The 27,497-nt window shown below is 38.0% G+C and overlaps 1 protein-coding gene across 9 annotated transcripts in view; it reads right to left on the reverse strand.

Moving 5' to 3' along the window:
• LIN54 (lin-54 DREAM MuvB core complex component) overlaps positions 1–27,497 on the reverse strand; it is an 86,039-nt gene that overhangs the window by 16,630 nt on the left and 41,912 nt on the right. For 6 of the 9 annotated variants that reach the window (XM_055588942.1, XM_055588944.1, XM_055588949.1 and 3 more), the window contains 2 exons: positions 19,586–19,728; positions 6,982–7,056 (listed from right to left, as the gene is read on the reverse strand). The exons of 1 other annotated variant lie outside the window; for it this stretch is intronic. In XM_055588942.1, coding sequence (XP_055444917.1) covers positions 6,982–7,056; positions 19,586–19,728 — 218 coding nt within the window. The remainder of the gene's footprint in view (positions 1–6,981; positions 7,057–19,585; positions 19,729–27,497) is intronic. 2 more of the 9 variants (XM_055588946.1, XM_055588950.1) reach the window with 1 other exon arrangement.

The following is a 27,497-nucleotide window of genomic DNA, read 5'->3' on the forward strand; positions in this document are numbered from 1 at the left end:
GGGATTTCACTTTCCTACCCCTTGGCACTTATGACAATTGCTCAGTAAAAGAGTATGTTCCTGAACTGCATCAACAGCTGTTGAAAGGAATGACCTGTTCAAAGAGAAATGAATAGTAATGAAAACACCAGTGTAACCAAAATCAGTGAGTTCTACCTTCCATCTCTAGGAGTTAACTTCCTTGCCAGTCCAGGTCAGATGACTTGCTATGAAGAAACTACTGTGTAAATTACAAGCACTCACAGTTTTGTTAATATCAGGTAAAATTTGTAAGAAAAAGATTATTTCAAAACTTACAGAATTAAGCCTCATTTTCAACACAGACGAAAAAAGGACACAGATATTTGGTTTTATTGCTACCCACCAAATTAACTATGGCAAATTTCATATTCCCATGTCCTAAAGGAGAAAGAAATCAAAAGAAAAGCCTTCATTAAATCTAGCCAATTCTGGAAGGCATATATATATATATAATATCCCACAGATACAACTGTACCCACTAGCCTATGGGCAGAACGCCAAACTCAGTCCAAAATTAGAACTATATTTTGGTTGGTCTAGGGAAACTAATTTTAGATGATTCAGATCTAAGTCAATATAATCATTTAAAATCCTTTCCTTCAGTCCAACAAAAAAGCAATGTGACTCTCCAAAAAGCTAAATGAAACATCAAAGGCAGAAAAGAACAAAAGTCTTTTAAGATGTCTCCAATTAATGTTTAACCAATGTACAACAGGCTGTCATACAAAGAAAGGGTCCAGACAAAATTCTCTAACTAGTTCTATGGTACTATTTGATAAGAATTACACCCCCACCTATTCTTCAAACAGCCCTCATGCTAAAAGACAGGTGACATGAGGGAGTAGTCCAAATTCATTCTATGGATAACAATTCATGAGAGAATAATTCTGAAGAATTTGACCATTTTCATAAAAGTACAGGGGAAAAAGGAAGAGTGTCACTTAGTTTGGCAACTCTACAAGTAATAGTCAGAGTACATTACTTCAGCATAAAATAATTCACATATTATCATTAGGCAGAGGCACCACAAAGCAGATTTAAAATAAAGATAAAATAGATTGATGGTCAGTGAGTTACATGAAAATATAAAGCTTAAAAAAATGTACACATATGGAAGCTACTTAAAAGTCAAGCAACCTATGAGTCAGGTGTATAATGATGCAAGAGACACTATCTTTGGGACATCAACTCTAAATGGAAAAAGAATATTATTTTAAGAAACAAGGCAGGGGAAAGGGGGGGAGGATAGATAAACTATGGATTTGGGATTAACAAATACATGTTACTCTATATGAAATGAACAACAAAGACCTACTGTATAGCACAGGGGACTATATTCAACATCTGACAATAACTCATCAGGGAAAATGATCTGAAAAAGAATAGATACATACATGTATAACTGACTCACTTTGTTGTACACTTGAAACTAACACAACACTGTAAGTGAACTATATTTCAATTGAAATTCGTCTTTAATAAAAAAGAAAATTTTTGTTAAAGAAACAAGGTGCTTCAGATATAATAATTAAATTTACTGGATACTTAATACACACAGAGGGCAGTGCTTCTGAAAACTCTAAGATTATCGAATTTGAATCTAACAATCACATTAGGAGCTAGGTACAGCATGCCACAAGTACGGGGGCTGGTTTAGCTAAGTTTGCACAGTATACTGTGTTTCCAACTCTACTTTCAATTTTTCTTTTTCCTTTTGGCTCACCAAGCAGCTTTCAAGATCTTGGTTCCCTGACCAAGGATCGAACTTGGGCCATGGCAGTGAAAACGCTGAATCCTAACCATTGCACTGCCAGAGAATTCTCTCAACTTCTCTAAACTTCACACTACAACTCTTACATGCTGTATATAACTGGGTATCTGAGGACAAAATCAGATCTGACTATATTTTTTATCAGTATACATCTATTTACATCTAACAGTTAAATAACTATGTGGATTTAAATCTACCATTGAACTAATCCCTATCTGAACATCCTGTCCTCTTCTGTCCCTTTTCCTCTCTTTTTTTGCCTGCTTTAGGGTTAAATGTTTTATTATTTATTTCCCCCATGGTAGTTTGTTATTTATATATATTGTTACTATTTTTATATAGTATTACCCTAGAGACTACAATGTTCAATGTTGGAATTAAATCAGTACTTTAATTATCACCCAGACAACGGAAGAACCACAGAACACTATCATTGTTTATTCCTGCCCCATCTTTGTGTTACAAAAATATGTAAATATTTTTAAATTCTCCATTTAATTGAAACTCTGTAAGATATTAATTTAAATATACCCACAAATGTACCCTTTCCATCCTTTCTATACTCTTTCTCTGCTTCCATTTGGGATTGTTTTCCTTCTGCCTAAAGAACTCACTTTAGGATTTCCTTAAGTACTGGTCTGCTGAGAAATTCTCTACCCTTTGTTTCTCAAAAAATATTTAATCCTTTTTGTTTAATCTGTATCTCTTTTGCTGACAAACTCATCTACTGAATTCTTAATCTGTTTTAAGCTTTCAGTTTGAAAATACTCATCTGATCCTTTTTATAGCTTTTAATTCCCTGCTGGAGTTCTTTGTCTTGTTAAATTGTTGTTCAGTCACAAAGTCGTGTCTGACTCTTTGCAACCCCATGGGCTGCAGCACACCAGGTTTCCTGTCCTTCACTGTCTCCTGGAGTTTGTTCAAACTCATGTCCATTGAGTCGGTGATGCCATCCAACCACCTCATCTCCTGTCGCCCCCTTCTCCTCCTGCCTTCAGTCTTTCCCAGCATCAGGGTCACCTCCAATGAGTCGGTTCTTTGCATCAGGTGGCCAAAGTACTGGAGCTTCAGCTTCAGCGTGTCCTTCCAATGAATGTTCAGGGTTGATTTCCTTTAAGACTGACTGGTTTGATCTCCCTGCTTGTCCAAGGGACTCTCAAGACTTTTCTCTAGCACCCAATTTGAGAGTGTCAATTCTTCGGAACTCAGCCTTCTCTGTGGTCCAACTCTAACACCCACACATGACTAATGGAAAAACCACAGCTTTTGACTACACAGACCTTTGTTGGCAATGTGATGTCTCTGGTTTTTAATATGCTGTCTAGGTTTGTCATAGCTTTTAAATTCCTGAATATATTAATCTTAGTTATTTAAAAAGCCAATCTGATAATTATACTACCTATACCTGTTCTGACTACTTTGGTTGCCTGATATGCTTAATGATTTTTGACTGAGTACCAGGCACTGTTTATGAAAAATTAAGTAAATAATTTGAGGCTCAGAATGTTTTTATTTTCCCCCAGAAAGCATTCAAGTCAGCTTCTGGCAGGCAGTTAAGAGTAGGGGCAGGTTCACTCCTCCCCCAACTAGGACTCCAGGCTTTATCTAGCTTCCTTCTCCTTTTGGGGGCCTGAACCCAAAGTTTTGTCCTTGAGGTCTGTAAGACTGAAGGTCCGTTCAGCTCCTCAACTCTCTGGGATCGCTTTCTGCTTTTCTTCTCAGTCTCTCAGCCACACCTCACAAATGCCCTAAGACAAAGGGTCACACTGAACACCAGGTGACTTCTCTAGGCTTCCCTTGACTTCAAGATGGTGACCTATAAGGTTCTGGGTCCCTTGGTGGGTCTCCAATGCTTTCAAACAAATTTTACAAATACATTTTCTTTTTAGTTGTTCTTGGTGGGATGGTTGGTCTTCACAAGCTAGTTTCGTATAGTCAAAAACAGAAAATCCAGACTGAGTTTTAATCTTGGTTCCAACAGTTCCTAGGTGAGTGACCTTATGCAAGTAACTTAGCTTCTCTGAGCTAAGTTTCCTTATCTGAAAATCTGAAAATGGCACCTTTCACATAGGATTGTTATAAGAATTAACTGAGTTAAATTATATGAGGTGCAAACAGTAACTAATCACATATTATTGATATAACACTAAAAAAATATGAACTGCTATTTGTATTATCATTATGCCCATTATAGATGGAGAAACTGAAGCTCAGATAGATTTAGTTAACTTCCCCAAGTTCACATAGCTACGAGCAGCTGAGTTAGGGTTTGAACCAGAGCCAACTCTGAAGCCCATTTTCTTAAGACATTGCAATGCCTCCTACTGTAGACATTTGGACTTCCCTCGTGGCTCAGATGGTGAGGAATCCACCTGCAATGCGGGAGACCAGGGTTAGATCCCTGGGTCGGGAAGATCCTCTGGAGAAGGAAATGGCAATCCACTCCAGTATTCTTGCCTGGAGAATCACATGCACAGAGGAGCCTGGCAGGCTACATACAGTCCATGCAGACTGTAAGTCAGACATGACTTAGCAACTAAACCACCACCACAGAATACTGAATAGAAGTATAAATAGCATTTTAAAAAACTTTTTAATTTTGAAATAACTTTAGATTTCACAAGAAATTGCAAAACTAATACAAAGTTCCCATATGCACTTTCCCCTCCCCCCAAAAAATCATCTCATATAACCATAGGACATTATTAAAACCAGGAAATGGACATTTGGTATAATGCTATCAACTAAACCACAGACCAGACCGTACTCAGATTTCATCAGTTTTTATGCACTTTTTTGTATGTACACTACAGACTGTATAAATTCATGTAACCTACATCACCATCAAGATACAAAATTCTTCCATTACCACCAAGAGACTCTACTGCACTTCCCTCTATAGTCACAACCCTAATTCTTGGCAGCCACTGAGTAAACTGCATTTTTTAACACCTAAAATAAACTAAGTAACATATCAAAGCTACTAATTTTGTAAAAGACAAAAGCATTTGAATACTACACTTAACTGCTTTAAGAATTCACAGTTGGTATCTTCCTTGGAGAAGCCTGAGAAACTTCATGTGAAGGCATGTCTCGCTGAACATACCACATCAGCAGAAAAATAGTTCACATACATTCAGTAAAAATCTTCAGTTATTGTTATTCCTGATTAACCCCACTGACAGTTGGGTTAAAAAGAGAATAATTTATATTCAAACTAGCTACATTTAACATGCATCAGTGGTTGTCCTGAAAAACATGGACTTGATTTTTTTTTGTACTATTTTTAAGCCATTTTTACTTAAATATCAAGGTAATAATTATATAGGGATATACTTCTTTATTGTTTTCTAATTAGCAAATACCACAAGCCCTTGCTTAATTGAAGATTTTCCTTAAAGGGGGAAAAAAGGAATAAAAAAATACTCTTCTTGTTCTATAAATGAAGATTCTTATTTAGTGAAGTTGGAGATAGACAGAGGGCTCAATCAATATCCAAACCCTGAATTTGTGGGGTTCCATATAAATATGTTAGCTCTTTTTTGAGGGGGAGGAGTACACTTTGAAATTTGATTCTGTTTGTAAACACAGCTTAGAAACAAATGTTTGGACATATGAGTTTTGGTTCCAGTTTGTCTCAATCTTGTGCATACTCTGTCAAGCAACCTAATGCTTCTTTATAACTTTGTCTCTATCTGTGCAGGGTAGAATGTTACCACTGAATGAAAGTCTTATACTGCTTTGGGACACCTGCACAAATCTCCTTGTTTTGAACAGATACTAAGATACTATTTGTTTAATCTACTGCAAAATCAGAATAATAACTTTCCTCAATGCTGGTTGGGTACCACTTACTAAAGTTTGTTCTTTAAACTTGTTGTTCTTTAAAGCTTGTACTTTAACATAAGCTCTTCAAGATCAGGTAGTACATAAAACAATCTACTTTCATCACATTAATTATGAAGCCCTGAGGTAAACAAAGTTAGACAAAGCCCTTTGCTATGGGAATTCTTAGAGTCTTTAATATGCCAATGAGCATGACAGATCTCCTAGATGGGTATGGTGTATGTTTCCCAAACTTATTTAAAAACCGCCAAGACCAATGTCAAGGACCGTACCACCTCCTATGTTTTCTTCTAGGAGTTTTATACTTTCAGGTCTTACATACAAGTCTTTAATCCACTTTGAGTTAAATTTTGTGTGTGGTACAAGAGAGTGGTTCAGTTTCATTCTTTTGCATGTGGCTGTCAGGTTTCCCAATATCCACCGTATATTCTTGGCTCCTTTCTTACAAATTAATTGATTACAAATTAATTGATCACATACACATGAGTTTATCTCTGGGCTCTCTATTGTATTCCACTGATCAATTTTTCTGTGTTTATACCAATACCATACTGTTTTGACTATTACAGTTTTATAATATAGTTTGAAATCAGGAATTTATATGGTTCCATCTTAACATGCTTTTCAGAAATTTGTAACAATGTTTATAGACCTTTCCATCATGGAAAAACTATGTTTATATTATCCTCATTTCCAAACTTTAGGTTACTAAAATAAACCTACCAATTTGAAAGCTTTAAAATGCTTTCAAGCTATAAGAAACAAATGAGGAAAGGAGAAAAGATCGATATGGTAAATATTACACGACTAAAGACAGAGTCAAGCCTTGGGCTGGGCACTAGAACTTTTGGCACTAGTGTACTGACTGCTGAAATATTACAAAAAGGATGTAAGGTGTTCATTTGCCAGTTTTTCATGGATACTAACCTAATTTACGCTTTATTCACAGTTACAGTGACAAAGATAAGTAATTTAAATGTGATGTGTTAGAATCTATGGGAGCATTCAAGGAAAGGGTCAAATGACCGTATCAGGCAAGTTTAGACAATGTGATTTAGGAGGCAGCAGTCTTATAAAAACCAGAAAGCAGGGAATCCCCTCGTGGTTCAGTGTCTAGGACTCCATGCTTCCACCCTAGGTGTTGCAGCTATTTTTAAATTTTATGCCTCAAAAGACACTGTCAACAGAGTAAAATGGTAACTCACAAAACAGCAGAAATTTGCAAATCATATGTCTAGTGGGGGGTTGAGATCCAAAATATATAGGGAACTTCTAAAATTCAAACAAACCAATTAAAAAATGGGCCAAGAATTTGAACATGTATTTCTGCAAAGTATCATCACCTGGTAGCTCAGATGGTCAAGGATCTGCCTGCAGTGCAGGAAACCTGGGTTCGATCCCTGGATCAGGAAGATCCCCTGGAGAAGGAAATGACAAACCACTCCTGTATTTCTGCCTGGAAAATCCCATGGACAGAGGAGCCTGGTAGGCTACAGTCTTTGGGATCACAAGAGTTGGACACAACTTAGCGACTAAACCATCAGGGCATCATCACTTCAATGGACATGAGTTTCAGCAAACTCCAGGATGAAGTTGCAAAGAGCTGGACACGACTGAGTGACTGGACAACAAAGAAGATATACAATGACCAATAAATACATGAAAAAATACTTGAACATCATTAATCATTAGTGAAAGATGAAAACTACAATGATATACCACCTCACATACACTAGGATGGCTACTATCAGAAAAACAGCGTTGGCAAGAACACAAAGACATGAGAACCCTTGTGCATTGTTGGTGGGAATGTAAAATAGTACAGTTATTGTGGTTCCTCAAAAAATTAAATATAGCATTACCATATGATCCAGAAATTCAGCTTCTGCGTATACACTCCAAAGAACTGAAAGCAGTGCACCCACATGGATTCGCCACAGGTATACATATGCCCCTTGCCCTTGACCCTCCCTCCCAGCTCCCACCCCATCCTACCCCTCTGGGGTAGAGCCTCTGTTTGAGTTCCCTGAGCCATACAGCAAATTTCCATTGGCTATCTATTTTACATATGGTAGTGTATATGCTTCCATGCTTCTTTCTCCATTTGTCTCACCCTCTCCTTCTTCCCCATGTCCATAGCTCTGTTCTCTATGTCTGTATCTCCACTGAAAGTGAAAGTCTCTCAGTCATGTCTGACTCTTTGCAACCCAATGGACTATACAGTCCATGGAATTCTCCAGGTCCGAATACTGGAGTATGGGTATTCTTTTCAAACCAGGGATCGAACCCAGGTCTTCTGCATTGCAGGCAGATTCTTTACCAGCTGAGCCACAAGAGAAGCCCAAGAATTCTACAGTGGATAGCCTATCTCTTCTCCAGCAGATCTTCCCAACCCAGGAATCAAACCAGGGTCTCCTGTATTACAGGCGGATTCTTTACCAGCTGAGCTACCAGGGAATTATATATAATTATAGTTATGCTGCCCTGCAAATAGATTCATCAGTACCATCTTTCTAGATTCCATATAGTCACGTTAATATATGATACTTGTTTTTCTTTTTTTTACTTCATTCTGTATAATAGGCTCTAGGTTCATACACCTCATTAGAAATGACTCAATTATCCTTCAATTAAAAATAATTTTTAAAAAAAATTCAATAAAAAAGGACCACATTATTAGAGAGATTTTAAAGAAATGAAAAGCAGGGTCTCCAAGAGATATTTGTACACCTAATGTTCATAGTAACATTAATCATAAGAGCTAATATATGGAAACAATCCAAGTGTCCCTCCACAAATGAATATACATACAATGGAGCATTCATCATCTAGCCTTAAAAAGGCAAGAACTTCTGACTGGTGAACCTTGAGGACACTATGCTAAGCGAAATAAGCCAATAACGAGTAAAGGACAAATAATCTATAATCTCAGTTTTATGATGTAGAGTAGCCAAAATCCCAGTGACAGAAAATAGATTAGTGGCTGTCAAGGGCTAGGGAGAGGGGAGAATGGGCACAGAGCCTGAGTTTTCCAAGACGGAAAGTGCTCTGGAGATGGATGGTGGAGAAGACTGCACAACAATATGAATGCACTTAAAATACCACTGACCTGAACACTTAAACATGTATACAAAGATGGCAAATTTCATGCTGTGTGTATTTTACCACAATATAAAAATTAGATGCCCATCGTGCAAGATGTGTTATATAAACCAGTCAGGATCAAACTGGTAGACAGGTGAATATAAATTTAACCATTCCATCATGCTTAAAAAACAAGAATAAATCTATTTGTTCTTGTGCTTAATTTGTAATAAAATATTATATGCAAAATAATTACATAAAAACAGATAATAATTTTTTAATGGATAAATAAAATACTGGGAAGTAAGGAAGACTTACCTAAGCATAGATCAAAAACTCAAAATTCACAACTTAAGACACTATTTTGAAAAATTTAATGTGCAAAATATCTGGCAAGAATAAAAAGATGAAACCAACTGAGAAAAAGGTTTGTAACCACATTGATAACAAAGGAGTACTTTACATAACATGCTATGAGCTTGTTTTAGTTCGCAAACAAACAAAAAAGACAAACCACCCAAAGAGCATCAGAGTTCAGGGGAAGAGTCCAGAAGACACACAAATATGAAGGATTTTTAAAATATAAATCTGTTTGAGATCTTTAAATCAGTTATGTTGGCGAACTAAAAATGACTGATAAACAAGAGAGCACAGAAGTAGACCCATACAAACAGAGCAACTGACCTCTGGATAAGGAACAAAGGCGATTCAACGGAGAAAGGATATTTTCAACAAATGATGCTGGGACAACAGGGCATCCACACACAGAAAGTGAATTTCAGTACAGATCTGACATTTTTCACATATGATCACAGACCTAAAAACTATAAAACTAAACGACAAAGCTCATGGAAGATAACAGCAGAAAAGTTGTTACCCTGGGTTTGGTGATGACTTTTTTAGATACAATACCAAAAGTACAATCCATGAAAGAAAAAACTGAAGAGTCAAACTTCATTAAAACTGAAAATTTCTGCTCTGTAAAAGACACTGTTAAAAAAATTAAAAGACAAGCCGAAGACTGGAAGAAAATACCTGTAAAACATATGCTAATGTCTAAAGATACAGGAGTCATCTGAGTTGTATTCCAGAAATTCTCAAAATTAAATGGTACCATAGCGATGCAACCAGCAAACTCCAGGCTATGAAAAATATAGGATGTAAACAACTAGATTTTTTTTTAAAAGGGCAAGAGGAAAAAAGGAAGAGGAGGAAAGTAAGGGAAATAGCATTCACTCACAAACTTTTCTGAATCCCAAGTTCAAGCACAGTGTAAAAATTTAGGTGCCTAAGGAAATGTGAATTAACTAGGTATTTAATGGCATTAATGGAATGTGAATAAGTTAAAAGAAAAAGTGTCCCTATCTTTTACATACATAACAAAATACCTACAGATAAAATGACATGATTTACTTTTTAAAAAAGTGGGAAGTGTTATAGATGATAACACAATAGTGGATAATTCCAAAGTTGGATGAAGGGTACACAGGGGTTAATTATACTATTCTAACTTTTTAGCATATTATAAATTTCTATATTAAAAAAATTTTTAATAATATTGCAACAGGACCCCAAAGGCATTCAAACATCATTAATTATACAAGCATAAAAACAAAACCAACATAGTAACATAGAAAAGAAATTCTCTGCTAATGGGTGCTGATATGAGAAACATATTTATCTACAAAGTAACTTAGGCAACTGAATTAATGGGACTAGGAACCTGTAGTCACCCTAACTCTAACTCTTAATCAATCTTGAAACAACCTATGCTAAAGTTTATCAGGAAAACAGAGCCCCCTCACTTCAAACTGTACTCACAGGACCATCCCCATTTAAGAGACTCACAGCAAAAGCACAAGCTATCAACTTCTGAAACCTCTGTCCCAAAAGTGTTCTCTCAACTTCCCAATTAACGTCATTGCTCATATCACTTCTCACCTGGATATATGTAAAACAAATTCAAAATCAACTCATGATTCATCTCTACCTGCTTTGAATCCACCACACAAACACTCCCTAATTAGAGACATTTTATAAGTCTTCATTAAATGACAAAATTAAGTCTAAATTTGCTTGGTTTTGAAAATTATCCAAAATTGAACCCTATCTCTATATGTTCTCCACTCCCTGCAAAGGATTACTAATTCCAATCAGAGTCAATCCAATCCAATCTTACTACTCTGTATGCATGTATCTCATAGGTATACATATGTGTACGTTATACGTATTTTTACCTCCAATCCTTCACTCTTGTGGCTGACATCCATTCCAATTCTACCCATTAAAAAAAATCTTAGCTCAGGGATGCCTTCTCTGATCATCCCAACTGCAGCTGAATCCTCTTATATAGGAGTTCATATCATCACTTGAGCTTTTGTAATTTTATATTTTTGTATATCATTTAAAGTCATTTCTGTCACATTCCCTCCCGCACCTTCACAGACTTTAGGTCCCACATGTCTGTTTTTGCTCTATTTCCCCAAAGAGTACAGCCCCTAACACATGGCAGGTATTGCTGAGTGTAGAATGAAGGAATCCCAGGACTTCTTTTTCTCTTCTCTTTCGTTTCACCTCACCTTGCCTATACACACAACTTAGCACCTATTTCATTGTTTGCTATTATTTTACATGCATTCAATTCTGTCTGACCAACCACCATAAGCTCTTCCATAGTTTCCACAGCCTCAGCACACAGCACACACTGACCTACTGACAGCCATTCACAAACAGAGAAGGAACGAGTGACTCTGTCTATTTATCGGCTGCAACATGCAGCACGTGGGATCTTAGTTCCCTGACCAGGAATCCAACTTGTACTACCCTCTGCCCTGGAAGTGTGGAGACTTGACCACTGGACTGCCAGGGAAGTCTCCAAGAGTGACTCTTAATAACAGGAAATCTTCATTATTGTTCAGGCTTCCAGTTTATTGCCTAATTCATGTCAATTACTTGTGTTAATATAGCATTACTTACTCTGCTGCTAAGTCACTTCAGTCGTGTCCGATTCTGTGTGACCCCATAGACGGCAGCCCACCAGGCTCCCCCGTCCCTGGGATTCTCCAGGCAAGAGTACTGGAGTGGGGTGGACAATTACATTATAGAGTGCTTGCTGCTAACCAAAATCCATACTCTCTTCTGCTTCCTGCATACAACCAGGTTACATTTCCTAGGCTCCCTTGAAGTCAAGGTAAGGCCGCAAGACCTTTAGCTAGTGAGGTGAAAAATGCACCATGCATCTGGTCTGGTCCATAAATGTACCACCATGTACCTTTTCCCTGACTTTTCCCTGTTCCAGTTGGCTGGAATGCAGATAATCTTCAGGGAGACTGAGCACATCATTCAGTTTACTATAATTTCTAGCCCATTATAAATATTAGCATTAAAAAAAATAAAACTGTCACATTACTTTTTTAAATGTATTCAATGGAATCAAGTCAACATAGTGATTTGATACTCACCAGTATCTATTACATTTTTTAAATGTATATAAAGAATGCTTCAGCAGTCAGAAATTTACATTATTCCTTTTCCTCTAGGAACTTGTGCTTGAATTCCATATCCTCTAAAAATTTTATTCTAGTGTAACATTTTTACCCTTGAAATTCTTTTATCATAATTCTCTGAAACAAAAAGATGTATATAAACTGAAAATTTAAAAACATTTTGTATCACCCTGATGTTGGAGAGGGGAATGGTAACCCACTCCAGTATTCTTGCCTGGAGAATCCCATGAACAGAGGAGCCTGGCGGGATACAGTCCATGGGGTCATAAAGAGTCGGACATGACTGAGCACACACATTACCCTTTATGTAAAGCTCTATGTGTTAAATAATTTTGTCTTAACTGAGTTCATAACACAAACACTGAAAACAACAAATACATTACAAATTGTTATTATTACAATATAAAAATTTTATTGGAATGCATCGCTCCATAAGATGATGGGACTCATTTTAAAAGATTACTTCCTGTATCCATAAATGTATATTATATATCACTAAAGTGAGAGTTCAGCATCAATTCTATTCCTATTTTTAAATAAACACTGAAAAACATTATTTTCATAAATCTATATATATGAACAAAGATATTTATTATAATAATATACATTAATACTTAGAATTCCTTCTGAATTTTGTACCCAAAATCACATTGTATTCTACCATCAAAAATTATTTCTAATGACCTATAAACTTACTTATGTCCTCCTTCAGTTTAGTAGGAAAAGAAAACTGGAAACTCTCTGAAGTACTAGCAAACTAATTTTTAATAATCCGCAGTCATTTGTTTTATCAGTTTCTAGGAAATACGACCAAAACCTACCAAATGACACATGCACTGTTTACCATAATACGTTCAGAAATAGGAAAAAACATTTTTAAAATTATTAACTTCTTATGGTGGTGATAATGTTCTTTATCTTCACATTGGACTTTTCTGTTGTATAGATGTATACATTTAAGCTGAAAACATCCAAATGTTTAAGATTTGCATATTTGTACCTTTAAGATATGCATATTTCAGTATATGTGAATTATTCCTCAAAACGAAAAAGAAAACCCTCTAAACAAACAGAGAATTCTAGTTAATGGTATGCTTGGAATATGGGGGGAGAAGTATACTGAATATGTGCAACTTACTTTGAAATGCATTTTAAAAATAAGATGATTAATGGAGAGAAGGATGGGTAAATAAATGATAAAGCAACTATAGTAAAATGTTGAGTCTAGAGTTTAATTATAGAAGAAGCTTTACAGAATTCTACCCATGCTAGAAGGCTCGGAAGTAGAAAGAGTTCAAGAAGTTGCACTGGTCATAGATTTCAGGGGAATAAGAAACTTTTCATTTGTACACAGCTTATGCTCTGAAATTCCTCCCCTGGAACTGAAGTACATTCTGCATCCTAAATGGCTATGTGATGATTCAATTACCAACAGATCTTCCCTGTTTGCCAAATAAGGCCAAAAAAGAGGAACACTCCCCTGGGTAGGAGAGAAAAACCGACAAGAGTGTGAATAAGGTAGTTTCAAGGATGTCCAGGATAACTTCCAGAGACTTTTAAAGGTAAAGAGCAGGATATTATGAAAATGTATTTGTGTTCATTATAAAGACAGTCAGGGGAAAAAAAAAAAGAACCCATCCATCAACATCAGGTAAAGGGTGACCAGGCCTTACATTTTAAGAATATTTACTTGTAAGACCAAATTAGTGAGAAGAAAGTGTTTTGAGGTTTCTAACCCTTGTTTCTTTGATCCAATTGTCCCGGACCCACACTCTACAAATATTTATTTTCTGAACTTCAGATATCCAAAAATTTAACTGTCCTGAAGTCTTTCTAACCAGGTTTGTTAAAAATCAACAACCCAGCTTCAGTGCTTGTGCTAAGTTGTTCACCTTTAATAGATACCCCATTCTAGATGTATAAGCTTTTTAAAAAAAAAAAAAAAAAAAGGCCCAGATGGCATTCTAAAATGAAAGCCAGACTTAAAGATAACCTGAATGCTGCAACCATCCAATAAGGACTTTAAAATAACTATGATCAAAATGTTAACAGGCCTAGCGGGAAAGGAAAACAACATGCAATGAACGGAGGGGAGTGTCAGTAGAGAGACGGAAACCATAAAAAAGAGCCGAATGAAAATGACAGAAATACGATAAGCAATTATTAGGGATGAAGTCCTTCAGTGGGCCCTTAAGTAGATTCCACACAACTGAGGAAAGAATCAATTAATTGGAAGACAGGTCAATAGAAATGACCCAAGTGAAACAAAGAAAAAGTGGGGAGGGAGCAGAACAGAGCATCCAAGAGCTTCGGAACGATCTCAGTCTAGCCCTTTTGAAACCAAAGTCCTACAATGAAGAGAAAGAAAGAATGAGGCAGAAGGAAGAGTTGAAGAGATATAGTCTAAAGTTTTCCAAAAATAAAAGACAATAAATCAGAGGTCCAAGAAGCTTTAAAATTGAGATACATACACACTTTTGGCGTAGTGGCAGTGGTAAAGAACCTACCTGCCAATGCAAGAGAAGTAAGCGACACGGGTTTGATCCCTGGGTCAGGAAAATCCCCTGAAGAAGGGAATGGCAACCCACTCCAGTATTCTTGCCTGGAGAATCCCAGGATTCATGGACAGAGGAGCCTGGCAGGATATAGCCCATGGGACCGCAAAGAGTTGGACATGACTGTAGTGACTCAGCATGCAAGCATGCACTTTAAAAAGAACAGAACAGGAACAAAACAGACATCTGGACACGTAATAGGTCCCCCCTTCCAGGCTTGATGGTGGGGTGGAAGCACAGTCCGCACTCAGGAGGTCTGCAGGGGAAACAGTGCCATCAGGAAGAGTCAGGTACCCGTTAGAGAAAAAGATAAAGCAATCTTCGGTGAAGAGGTTGAGGGCTTAGGGGATTATTTTGCTTGTGAACCCCAGATAGGGTATGGTGGGAGGGTTTCAAGAGTTGGGGGTGGGTAGTGGGTAAGGCGGAGAAGGCAATGGCACCCAACTCCAGTACTCTTGCCTGGAAAATCCCATGGACGGGGGAGCCTGGTAGGCTGCAGTCCACAGGGTCTTGAAGAATCAGACTCGACTAGGAGACTTCACTTTCACTTTTCAGTTTCATGCACTGGAGAAGGAAATGGCAAGCCACTCCAGTGTTCTTGCCTGGAGAATCCCAGGGATGGGGGAGCCTGGTGGAAGGCCGTCCATGGGGTTGCACAGAGTCGGACACAGCTGAAGCGATTTAGCAGCAGCAGCGGCAGCGGGTAAGGAGACAGAAGATACTGACGACTTCAAGGAGATCAGATGTGAGAAAGGAAAGGTAATCGAGGAGTCTGGCTCTTTTGATGATAGCCAGTACCATATAAATAGGAATAAATAATGAGAAAAGTCCTGGCAGATTCAAGGAAGATGATGGTCAGATTGTGAGTGCTGGCAGGGAAGGAAGTATCGGTGTTTGAGGTTTCTTTTGATCACTTTAGATTAATGGAAGCAAGGACATCTCCAGCAAATCCTGATTTTTTTAGTCTTTGTCTTAATTGATTGATTCTTCTTAACATTTGAAATTTGAGACCATCTTCCCTTCCCACTTTTTTAAGTTTCTCATGCTACCTGTCTTATTCCTTCTCTTCCATTGGCTTCTTTTCTTCTACCCACTCTTCATATTCTGTGGTTCAGTCCTGCCTTTCTTTTCACTCCACACACAACCTCATGCTCCCTGGCTGACTTCATCCATCTGCACAGTTATAGCCACCACCTATATTCAGCTTCCTAATGGACATGCTCCTTTAGACAGGCAGTGGGCATTTCAATGACAAACAGCTCCAAGAGCTAAACAATATCTTTTTGCACAAACTGGCTATTCCTTCTGTATTTCCTCTCTAGGATAAAGGGATAATGGGAGTTCTCTCCTGTCTTAAAATGTGGCTCTAGTGAGAACGGCAAATGATAAACCCCCCTATTCTCTAAAAAGAACAAACCATCCATGCCAGAGTGAGTTGCTAAAACATAGTACCCCTATTATCCACCTGCTGCCTATCGAAAATGAAACAAAGCAGACTAGAAACAGAAGTGAATTCATAAACATAGACAACAGGGCTTTACATCTTAGTGAGAACAAGGGCAGGGGTTCCCCCAGAAAAATCTCTGGGACAGACTGGGAAACTTGACATCTCAATCTTTGGCTGGCGATATACTGAGATAAAGGAACTCTTAAGCCCATTTGAGTGTAGCCACCAGAAGGACCTGACATACATCCCCAGGAATTTAGGCCTTATGTGAACATGGGTCCCAGCCTGTAAAAAGCAAGAGGTTAGATGGAGGGACTTCTCTGGTGGTACAGTAGATAAGAATTTGCCTGCCAATGCAGGGGATATGGGTTTGATCCCTGGTCCAGGAAGATCCCTCATGCCTCAGCACAACTAAGCCCAAAAGCCACAACTACTGAGCCCATGAGCTCCAACTACTGAAGCCTGTGTGCCCAGAGTCTGTGCTCTGCAAAAGAGAAGCCACAGCAGTGAGAAGTCCGCTCACTGCCGTGAAGAATAGTCTCTGCTCACCATAGCTAGAGAAAGCTGGCAAGCACAGCCAAAGGTAAAATCAATCAATCAATAAGTAATTTTTAAAAAAGAGGTTGGAAGGAGCTTCAAAACAACAGAGCAAAGACACAGAGGACCACAGATGAGCTATGCTTCTACCACCGGGTTCTATAGGTTTCCCATTAGCCAAAGAGATGTTGTGGAAGGGATAAAGCATTTGCTAGGCCAAAGACATGTGCCATCTAGATGAAGGATACTCAGCAGTAACAGGCTGTAGGTGGACTACACGAGGAAAAGAGGGCGAGAAGACTGCCAAAGGCCGTTGGGGTGTGTTCCAGACAGGAACCCGGGCAATGTGGGCGCACCACGGGGCCTGCAGAAACCGTCCTAAACGCACAACGCTCAAGGCCACGCTTGGACACCAGCCACAAAGGGTGCCGGCAGCTGGACTGCAACAGTCCCATCACGTAGAACTCTGTCCTTTCTCTTCTAATCTTCCTGCCAATCAGAAGCCCAATGCAGAAAGAGGGAGGAAGTGGAAGAGTGAAGTAAAACACAATGCCCCTCCACTGCATGGACCCTGAGTCATGATTAGGTGTAAGTTACCTCCACGCAACTGGATGTAAGATTTGGAGTAGACTTTTCATAACTTTGAATTTAATCATTGCAATAAGGCTCATTCTTATAGTAAAAATGATGTCTTGTCAAAGAGGCAGGGAAGGAAGATTCAACGGGGCTAAAGTCAAGGATAAAAGGAAAATAACGCAAGTTCTTACTTGTATGCGATCAGATACGGCCCATATACCAGTCCACAGTGCCACCACCTACCCTCGTTACTCAAGTTAGGAATCTAGGAGTCATCCCCCAGAGTCTCCCTCTTCCGAAGACCCTGGCATCTGGTCATTATGTCTTAAACACATCTCTTCTCCCTGGCCCTTGAGCTACTAATCTAGCTCAAATCTGAAGTACTATAACAATCTAATTTAATGATTCTCTACCCTGGCCTATACTTTATTATTATTATTTTTAAATTTGAGTATAATTGCTTTACAATGTTGTGTGGCCTACACCTTAAATTTTTTAAATATTATTTTTAATACCTAGGCCCCAGCCCAGAGACTGATTTAAATGGGATCAGGCAGAGGCCAGCCATGAGGTTTTCCAAGAGGTCCCCAGGCGCTTCGCAAGTGCAGCCAAGATTGAGAATAACTAACCTACCTGGTCTCTGCTAGAATCCAGGATTACCTTCCTCCAACCTATCTTTCATTATGCTACAAGAGTCATCTTTTTAAAAATGTAAATTTCATATCATCCCACAGCAGTTGTTTTCAATCTAGGCTGCCCCTTCAGAATCACGTAGTGTAAAAATTCCTGATACCAGACCTAACTCCAGACCAATTAAAACAGAGGCCCTCGGGATAAGAACCAGGCCCTGGTATTTATCAGAGCTCCCCAGATGACTCTAATGTGCAGACAAGGTTGAGAACCATTGTCCTAGAAGCAATAGGAAGTCACAGCAAGTCTTTAAGAACAGTAAAATCCAAACTCCCCTGAGGGTAGCGCAACCTTGCTTCTAATCTTAGCACCCTCAGCTTTCACACTACCAAAGCAATGTAGCTCCCTACACTACATTTACACATGGGCCGTGCTTCTATGCTTTCATGTAAAGTATTACCTCAATCCACGCACAGCCAAGGCCCAAACCACCTTTAAGGTTAAGACCTTTCAGAACAGCAGCCTTTGTACAAAAACCCCTGACACATTCAATGGGGCTCATCAATCCACTTTTAACCGTGACAATCCTGTAGAGTAATTTTTAACTTTTAAGACTAACTTGCCTACTGAACTACCTGAAACTTCAAGCTTATCTATGCTTTTAAGCCTAGCGTATCACTATGAAGAACACGCAGTGAGCACTCAAAATTTCTGTTCAATTCATTTCATTTAAGTAAATGATTATCTGTATTATTATGCAGGTAGGAGATCATTTTAACAAACTGTAATAGACACCATATTTATACCTTATAGTCAAGTCTTACTGAAACAGAAGCCAACAGTTAGACTTTTTAACCATGTAAGGCAAACATTTAATGTTCATTCTATTCATGAAAAGGCAGGTACAAATGGGAGTGTGTTTCCGGAATCCCAAGGGTGGCACCTTACAGAGTAGATTCCTGGCTTTTCCCTTGAACATATCCATCAAATATGCTTTTTGCAAAATGCTGCGCTGTATAATGACATCTGTACGTTTTAGGAAAGTGAGCTAAGACTACCTACTTCACCTAAAATGACAGGTACTTCACACTGTTAAAATGAAACAAATTATGACAAGTTTTCAAATGCTTTCCATGAACTGTATTAACCCAATAATATGTTAACCAGCATTTGATGGCAATTTCTAGTACTCTGGGTGCTGTTACCCAGCAAACTCTCAGCTCTCTGTAAAATCAAGGACAGCTTAAGCAGAAGACATCAATACCCTATTTTCAAAAAACCTGCATTTAGCATTTTATAATCACTATGTATGTGACTGACCCAAAGAAAATAATTGTGCACAAATATAAAGTGAAGAGGAATCACATACTTACATAAAATACTTCATTCAAAAGATTTATGTTGTACCCACACTCACATGGGCCATGGAAATCATCTTAGCATGCAAAATGACTACTGTGTTACTATGCGTTTAGAGTTAAGTTTTTTATCTGTCATACATTCTTGATTACTAAATCTGGTATTCACCAAATACCTATTAATTGTTTGGGAATATAAATAAAGTCTTTAACCACAATACTTGGCATTTGTGGCTAATTCTTTTTTTTTTTACCTTATTTGGCGATTTCAAAGGTGAGATGGCTATTTTATTTGGTGTCTGTGTTGTAGAATTTAAAGTTGATCCAATAACACCACTTTCAGATATTGTTATGGTCTTTGATGGAGTCCCCGGAGTAGACTGTGAAAGAACCCTACCTGCAAATGAGAGGCAGCACATCAGTTTGACTTTTTTCAATAATTGTATAAAAACGAATGTGGTGATGATTTACACCCACTGCAGTACATATGCTCAATACTTCACATGTAGCCACGTATGAACTGAAACACGTAAGGAGGTCTAATGAACCATGGTGAACCTAATGAACTACGATGAACCTAGACACAAAGAAACAAAACAATGCTTTTTAGTAACACTTAGCATCTTAATACCACCTTATGAAAGTCCACAAAAACACCTCTGCTCACATTCTCATCAAAACTGTTTTGTGTGGTTTTTATGGCCTGCTCTTGGGATCTCAGTCTCCAACCAGGGAGTGAAGCCACACCCTTGCAGTGAAAGCACTGAGCCCCAGCCACTGGACCACCAGAGAAGGGCCTCAGCAATAATACTGTGAAGTGATACCTATCAGAAAATGGGCTCAGAAAACTATGCAGTATGTCCTGTGAAAGGGGCTCCCAAAGTCAGGACGTGAATCCAAGCCTTAAAGCTTCAGTCTCTGTTCTCTACCTCAGCTGCTTCCTGTTTGAACTTAAACCTCAGCGTATGATCTAAGTCCACATGTATAAAACAGACAGTTACTGGGCTAACTTGAACAGTCTGGAAATACACTTCTAGAACAACACAGAAAAACTAAACTGTGTCTGGATGACTAATGGAACTGGAAATTAGACGATGAGTTGAAATATTAGGAATTTTTATCCTAGGTAGGAGAGGATTACAAAGACATGACAACTCCTCCAAATTCCTGAAAGACTGAGCGATGGTGCCATTCACCCTTCTGGGCACACAGTAGGACTGCCCTTCCTACCCCCACCTCTTCCCTGTGGTGAGATTAGGGCCATATGACTAGTTCTGACCAACAGATTGTGAGCAGAAGTGATGTGTATCATTTACTGCCTATGCAAGATCTTGCCAGGCTCTCTCTTCTTCCACAGCTGAGATGGTGGCTTCTCTGTCAGCCTGGGTCCTTGAGTGACCATGATGACAAGAGACCCACCCCTTTGGAACCCACAACAGACATGTAGATAACCCTGAAGTAAAAATCTAAAATAAAGCTTCTTTAACTTCTGAGATTTAGACTTTTATTATGGCAGAAAAACCAAGGTTATCCTGACTGATCCAGGCTGTCAGGCTGAAGGATCAGAGCACCATCTGTTATCTATAAGCTGCATAGCACTAATATATAGGAACAGAAAATTTTCAGTCTATCAGTAAGGAAGAACTTCCAACAAAAATTTCTAGTTGAAATGACTGTTTTAATATGAGTGAGTTCCTACTCACTGAAGGTGTATGAAATAGATGCTGGATAATCGAATCCACTGGCTGAAGAGGAAACTCAAACATCAAGAAACAGAGAGGGTAGATAACTAAATTATCTCCAAGATCCCTTTAGATGCTATGATTTTGGACAGCAAAGAGATCAAACCAGTCAATTCTAAAGGAAACCAGCCCTGAATATTCATTGGAAGGAATAATAGTGAAGCTCCAATACTCTGGCCACCTGATGTGAAGAGCTGACTCATTAGAAAAGACCCTGATGTTGGGAAAGATTTGAGGGCAGGAGGAGAAGGTGGCAATAGAGAATGAGGTGATTCAATGGCATCACTGACTCAATGGACATGAGTCTGAGCAAACTCCAGGAGACCATGAAGGACAGACAAAGAAGCCTGGTCCATGGGGTCACAAAGAGCCGAACGTGACTCAGAGCAGTACTGAACAACAAAACAACTATTAGAGATGAACGAGAGGTGAGAGGAAGGAAAAAGAGGGAAAAGAGAGGAAAAAAAAGATGGGACTTAACAGAAAACCAGCATGTAAGAGTTTCAGGGCTATTACTAATAGCAATGTAATAGTAGACATAAATTTTTTTTTAAATGAGTTAAATTTTACCAGGCATTTATGAATTTTAAAATTATTTTAAATAAATATATTTTAAAAAATTTCTTTTACTTCATGATTGCATTTTATATTACAGACATATTCCTTAGTGAATTTCAGCTGAGAGTTTTGCTAGGGTTTTTCTAGCCTAACTTACATCATAACTAGGCTAAAAAAAAATATAAATCCCAGCAAACCCTACCAAAACCCCTCTGTGTTGATCAACTCCTTTGACTGTGTGGATCACAACAAACTGTGGAAAATTCTTAAAGAGATGGGAATACCAGACCACCTTACCTGCCTCCTGAGAAATCTGTATGCAGGTCAAGAAGCAACAGTTAGAACCTGACATGGAACAATGCACTGGTTTTAAATTGGGAAAGGAGAACATCAGAGCTGTATATTGTCACCCTGTTTATTTAACTTATATGCAGAGCACATCATGAGAAATGTTGGGCTGGATGAAGAACAAGCTGGAACCAAGATTGCTGGAAGAATTATCAATAACCTCAAATATGCAGATGACACCTCCCTGATGGCAGAAAGTGAAGAGGAATCAAAAAGCCTCTTGATGAAAGTGAAAGAGAATGAAAAAGCTGGCTTAAAACTCAACATTCAGAAAACTAAGATTAAGGCATCTGGTCCCATCACTTCCTGGCACACAGGTGGGGAAACAATGCAAACAGTGAGAGACTCTCTTTTCTTGGGCTCCAAAATCACTGCAGATGGTGATTACAGCCATGAAATTAAAAGACGCTTGCTCCTTGGAAGAAAAGCTATGACCAACCTAGACAGCTTATTAAAAAGCAGAGACATTACTTTGCCGACAAAGGTCTGTCTAGTCAAAAACATGGTTTTTCGGGTAGTCATGTATGGATGTGAGAGATGGACTATAAAGAAAGCTGAGTGCCGAAGAATTGATGCTTTTGAACTGTGGTGCTGGAGAAGACTTGAGTGTCTTGGATCAAACAAGTCAATCCTAAAGGAAATCAACCTTGAATATTCATTGGAAGGACTGATGCTGAAGCTGAAGCTCCAATACTTTGGCCACCTGATGCAAAGAACTGAATCACTGGAAAAGTCCCTGATGCTGGAAAAGATTGAAGGCAGGAGGAGAAGGAGATGACAGAGGATGAGATGGTTGGATGGCCATCACTGACTTGCTGGATATGAGTTTGAGCAAGCTCTGGGAGATGGTGAAGGACGGTGAAGCCTGGCATGCTGGAGCCCATGGGGTCACAAAGACTGAGACACGACTTAGTGACTGAACTGACTGACATCATAACTAAATAAGTCAATTCTATAGAAACTGAATGAATCTGTATCAAATATTTTTAGAAGGCCACCCTCAAGCGTGGAGCTTGCCTCAAGAAACATGTTTATCTGTTCTGATTTCCAAAACTAATACCTGTGGGATAAGCCTGAAGCCCCAACAATCATTATTTTCAGGGGGAAAAAAAAAAACAAACTACCAATAAAGACACATTTTTATAAAATGCTCATTTTTATGGCTGTTACTATAATTTCTTATTTGTTAAGCATTACATACATTTCAGAAAACATATATATATATATAAAAATATATAAAATCTCCAATTCCTGAGGATAACTGGTACCAAAAAAGGCCACTTACTCTGAGATAACCTAGAGGGGTGGGAATGCACAGGAGGTGGAAGGGAAATTTAAGACGGAGGGGACATATGTACACCTGTGGTTAATTCATGTTGACGTATGACAGAAATCAAGCCAATATTATAAAGCCGTCATCAATCACTTAAAAATAAATAAATAGTAAAAAATAAAAACAATGTGACCTTAAGCATTCTATCATCTGTCAAAGGAATAATAGTAAGTCAGAAGGTTGTTATAAGTAATAAAATGTGATTATGGTTTGTTAAAGTATTTTGTAGAATTTTAAAAATTAAAATGAAAAATAAAATTGGCTAAGTACATCAAAAGAAAAGAAAAGGCCACTTAAAGTGAATTACATTTAAAACAAGGTCCAAAATGTCATTGTAATTAACAACAACAAAAACTTCTAAAAGTTATTGGCTAATATTTCATAAAAATTCTGTTTATAACTTCAACTACACTGTCTCTTAGAAAAGTGTTGAATTTGAGGGAGAGAGGATTTCTCTGAAAATTAATATGGCAGCACAACGACACATCCTATTGATGGGCACATGATGACACAGAAGATTATTTCTGACAAAATATCTCAGGATTTCATCAATTTTCCCAAGAATCCTCTATATCCTTTAAAATTCAAATTATCCTCTTTTGAAGAGCTACTTTTTTTTCACCAAGAGAGCATTTCTCCTGATTAATGTCCAAATCCCCATTTATCCTTGGCTCTTCACATAGATGCACAAAAGTATACAAGTCACAGTTTCACTCTGAAATCAATTTGTAAGGCCTTTCAAACTCTGCTGTAGGTATTCTCCAAGAAACAAGAGACATAACCCAAAAAGCTGCAGACAGGACAGGCTGGAGGCAGGAGCTAGCTTACCTGAGCCAGGACTAATTCTAAAGAGATTAATTCATTATCAAATATTTTAACATTGATCAAGTTTGCTCTAATATAGCAACTTGTTACCTTGGGAGCTCTGACAATGAGGACCTCTGTACCTCATTTAACCATCTCAAAAGTCACGTGAAATGATTGGTTATAATATTCTATATTATTCTATTTTATAGAACTATACAATAGTTCTATAAAATGATGAATGTTTTATAGAAAGAAATAAGAGAAACAGAAAATATATTTACCCAAGATCAGGGAGAAAATTAATAGAAGAACCATGACCAAAACCCAAGTCTCCAAATAGCTCCTCCAACATACCACACCACACTGCCTCCATGATATACATATTCACTCAACAATACACATTCACTGAAGACATCTATGTACCAGAAACTGTAGGTACCAGAGACTCATAAAAAGCTAGTCATAAAAGGACAAATACTGTCTGATTCCCCCTATACAAGATGCACAGAAAAGTCAAATTGATAGAGACAAAAAGTCTCTGCTAGGGGCTGGTGGAAGGAAGAAATTGAGAAGTTGTAGTTTAATGGATACAGAGATTTAGTTTTGCAACATGAAAAGTCCTAGAAACAGACAGTGCTGATGGTTGCATAACAGCATGAATATACTTAAAGCCACCAATGGTTAAAATGGTCAATTTCATATTATGTGTATTTATCACAATTCTTTAAAATAATTTTAAAAAACTAAATGGCAAACAAAATCCATAATTACTATTGAGAGAAATCTTAAGTGTAGTAAGGGAGACAGACAGGTAAGAAAACCAAGTATTACAATACATCAAGACTAACACAAATGTTAAGTCACTGTGAAATTTAACAGAAGTCTAAAGTTAAGTATTTGGTGGGTATAACCAAGTTTTATGGAAATATATAGGAGATGGTCAGAGAAAAAGTACTTGGCTAACCTAGGGATCAAAAAATTACCAGACAGTGGAGATAATCCAAAGATAATGGAAGACTTAGCCATGAGGAAAGCAAAAACAAAAATCATTTCTGGTAAACCCAACATTGCCAAGAGCCTAAGTTCTAAAAGAACATGATCAATTTGGTGATCTCTTAGAAATAAGTTACATCAGTAGGCCTGGAGCTAACAGAAGGTGAAAATGAAAAAGGTATGTACTAGATAACAAATGACTTTAATGCTAAGCAAGCTCTGGCATTTGAACCTATTCCTGATGATTTAAGGCCAGGAAATGGAAAAGAAATGGATGTGACCAAGGAAATTTTAAGCAAGGAGTGACAAGATTTGCATTTTAGAAAAATTAATTTTATAAACACTAAGTTCATCTTAACTGAAAGGAAGAAAAATGATATTCATCTTCCATGAGAAGCCCAAAAATCATTAAATAGCAGTCTAAATGTAGTTTGAAAGATCATTGGCTACAACTTAAAGACAATGGAATCGCCACAATAAGACAATTCAACAGGAGAGCTATTTTGGTGGTTTAAATTTGGCTTACATGAATTTTAAAAGCTATGAAATACTAGTTACCAGTTGAAATTATCCCTCCAAACTGAACTTAATGCCCAAAACCCTAGTGAAATTTAATAGAAGTCTGTCCCTATGCATTTTGGGAGGGCTAATGTCTGTAATTAAAAGGTGAAGCTATGATTAGCGTGGAACACACTGTAAATGACCCAAAGACCCAGCAATGACATCCGTTCCAGTCAAATGTGAGAGGTACAATCTTGACATTACCAAATATTCACTCAGATACAATTCTGAAAAACCACAATTATTTAGCATACAACTCCCCCTGCCCCACTTGTGATTAAAAGTTTTAAGAGATGCTCTCAAACTCAAAAATAGTAAAGAACTTCACACTGAGACAGTCCTCCTATCCACCCACCCTACCTTCCAAGGGTCTGGTGGTCCCTTTATCACCAGTATATCCAAGCCTTACTCACTTTCAGCCAAATGAAGCCCAGTTCCTGAGGCAGCTCTAAACCTAAACCCTTTCCAATTTTTCCTCTGGGACTATACCTAGCTCCCATGACAGCCCTCAAGACACAATCATCCTGTATAACCCCAAATCTCTACTGAAGACCAAAAGAAAAAGAACAAAAAGAGAATTTACCCAACACTGCCTTCTAACCACCACCTCTCCAAGGCCTTTTCTCACTTGCTAAAAAAGAGAAGCCTCCCTGCATATAATTCAAAGCCTTGGGAAAATGATTAAGTCTTTGACACTGACTTCAGAGTTGCCTACTGTTATAAAAATGCTTAGTTGCTCAGTCGTGTCCAACTTCTTGTGACCCCATGGACTGTAGCCCACCAGGCTCCTCTGTCCATGGGATTCTCCAGGCAAGAATACTTGAGTGGATTGCCATTTCCTTCTCCAGAGGATCTTCCAGACCCAGGGATCAAACCCAGGTTTTCTGCACTCTATACCATCTGAGTCAACAGGGAAAGACAGTATTAGGTGGCTTTAATACATATCCCAGGGATGGTTTGTTAATATTTGAAGTACCTTCATAAAGAATACACATTGTAGAAATGGGTAATTAGCATTTGAAAATCTCTAGTCAAAGTCTACCACCCAGAGGTGCTTCCATAAGCTCTTAGCACAATGGAAAGTAGAAATGAGTTCCTAAATGGTGAAAGGAGTAATGTTAGCATAGCTCTGAATTAAAGACCAGCCACCGTGGCCTGGAGCAGGAAACCGCAACCAGTTCCAGTGTTCTTGCCTGAGAAACTCCATGGGCGGGGGAGCCCTTGGGGTGGCAAAGAGTCAGACACCACTGAGTGATTAAGCAGGAGTACCATGGCTGTGTGATATTCTCTAGAAGCAATGAGGTACCTGCCAGTCAAGAAGAAATAAAAGAGCTGGGCCAGTATGGAAGGAGAGTGAAAAGAAAATCAATGGTGTTTTCAGGGAGAATAATGATGGGTTATGAACTCTGTGTTGAATAGAGATGAATTTAAGGACAGGAAAGAACTCATTATTAACGAGTGGAAGAATTAATAGATCAGAGATTTCAAAGTAAAAGAATTGCCAGATTGGAAATACAAAGGCAGATGAACTAGAACAATAAAGAGAATGAAATACTCAAAATCAAGATTTTGGAGGTTTTATTGGTGATGACAAATTTTATGTATATAAATGTATATAATAAAAGAACTGGCCCACACTAAAGAATTTGCTGGTAAAAGTAATACAACTAAAATGCTGTTCTCACTGAAGTAATTATTATCGTCACAATGTTTTGTTTCAAAGAGAACTGCATACAGAAAATATTAAAACACTGAAACCAAAAATTCAAACAGAAACCATGGAATACTATACAATTACATATACTACTTTAAACTTATTAGACT

The sequence above is a fragment of the Bubalus kerabau genome, chromosome 7, assembly GCF_029407905.1.
Source record: "Bubalus kerabau isolate K-KA32 ecotype Philippines breed swamp buffalo chromosome 7, PCC_UOA_SB_1v2, whole genome shotgun sequence".
Taxonomy (NCBI): domain Eukaryota; kingdom Metazoa; phylum Chordata; class Mammalia; order Artiodactyla; family Bovidae; genus Bubalus; species Bubalus kerabau.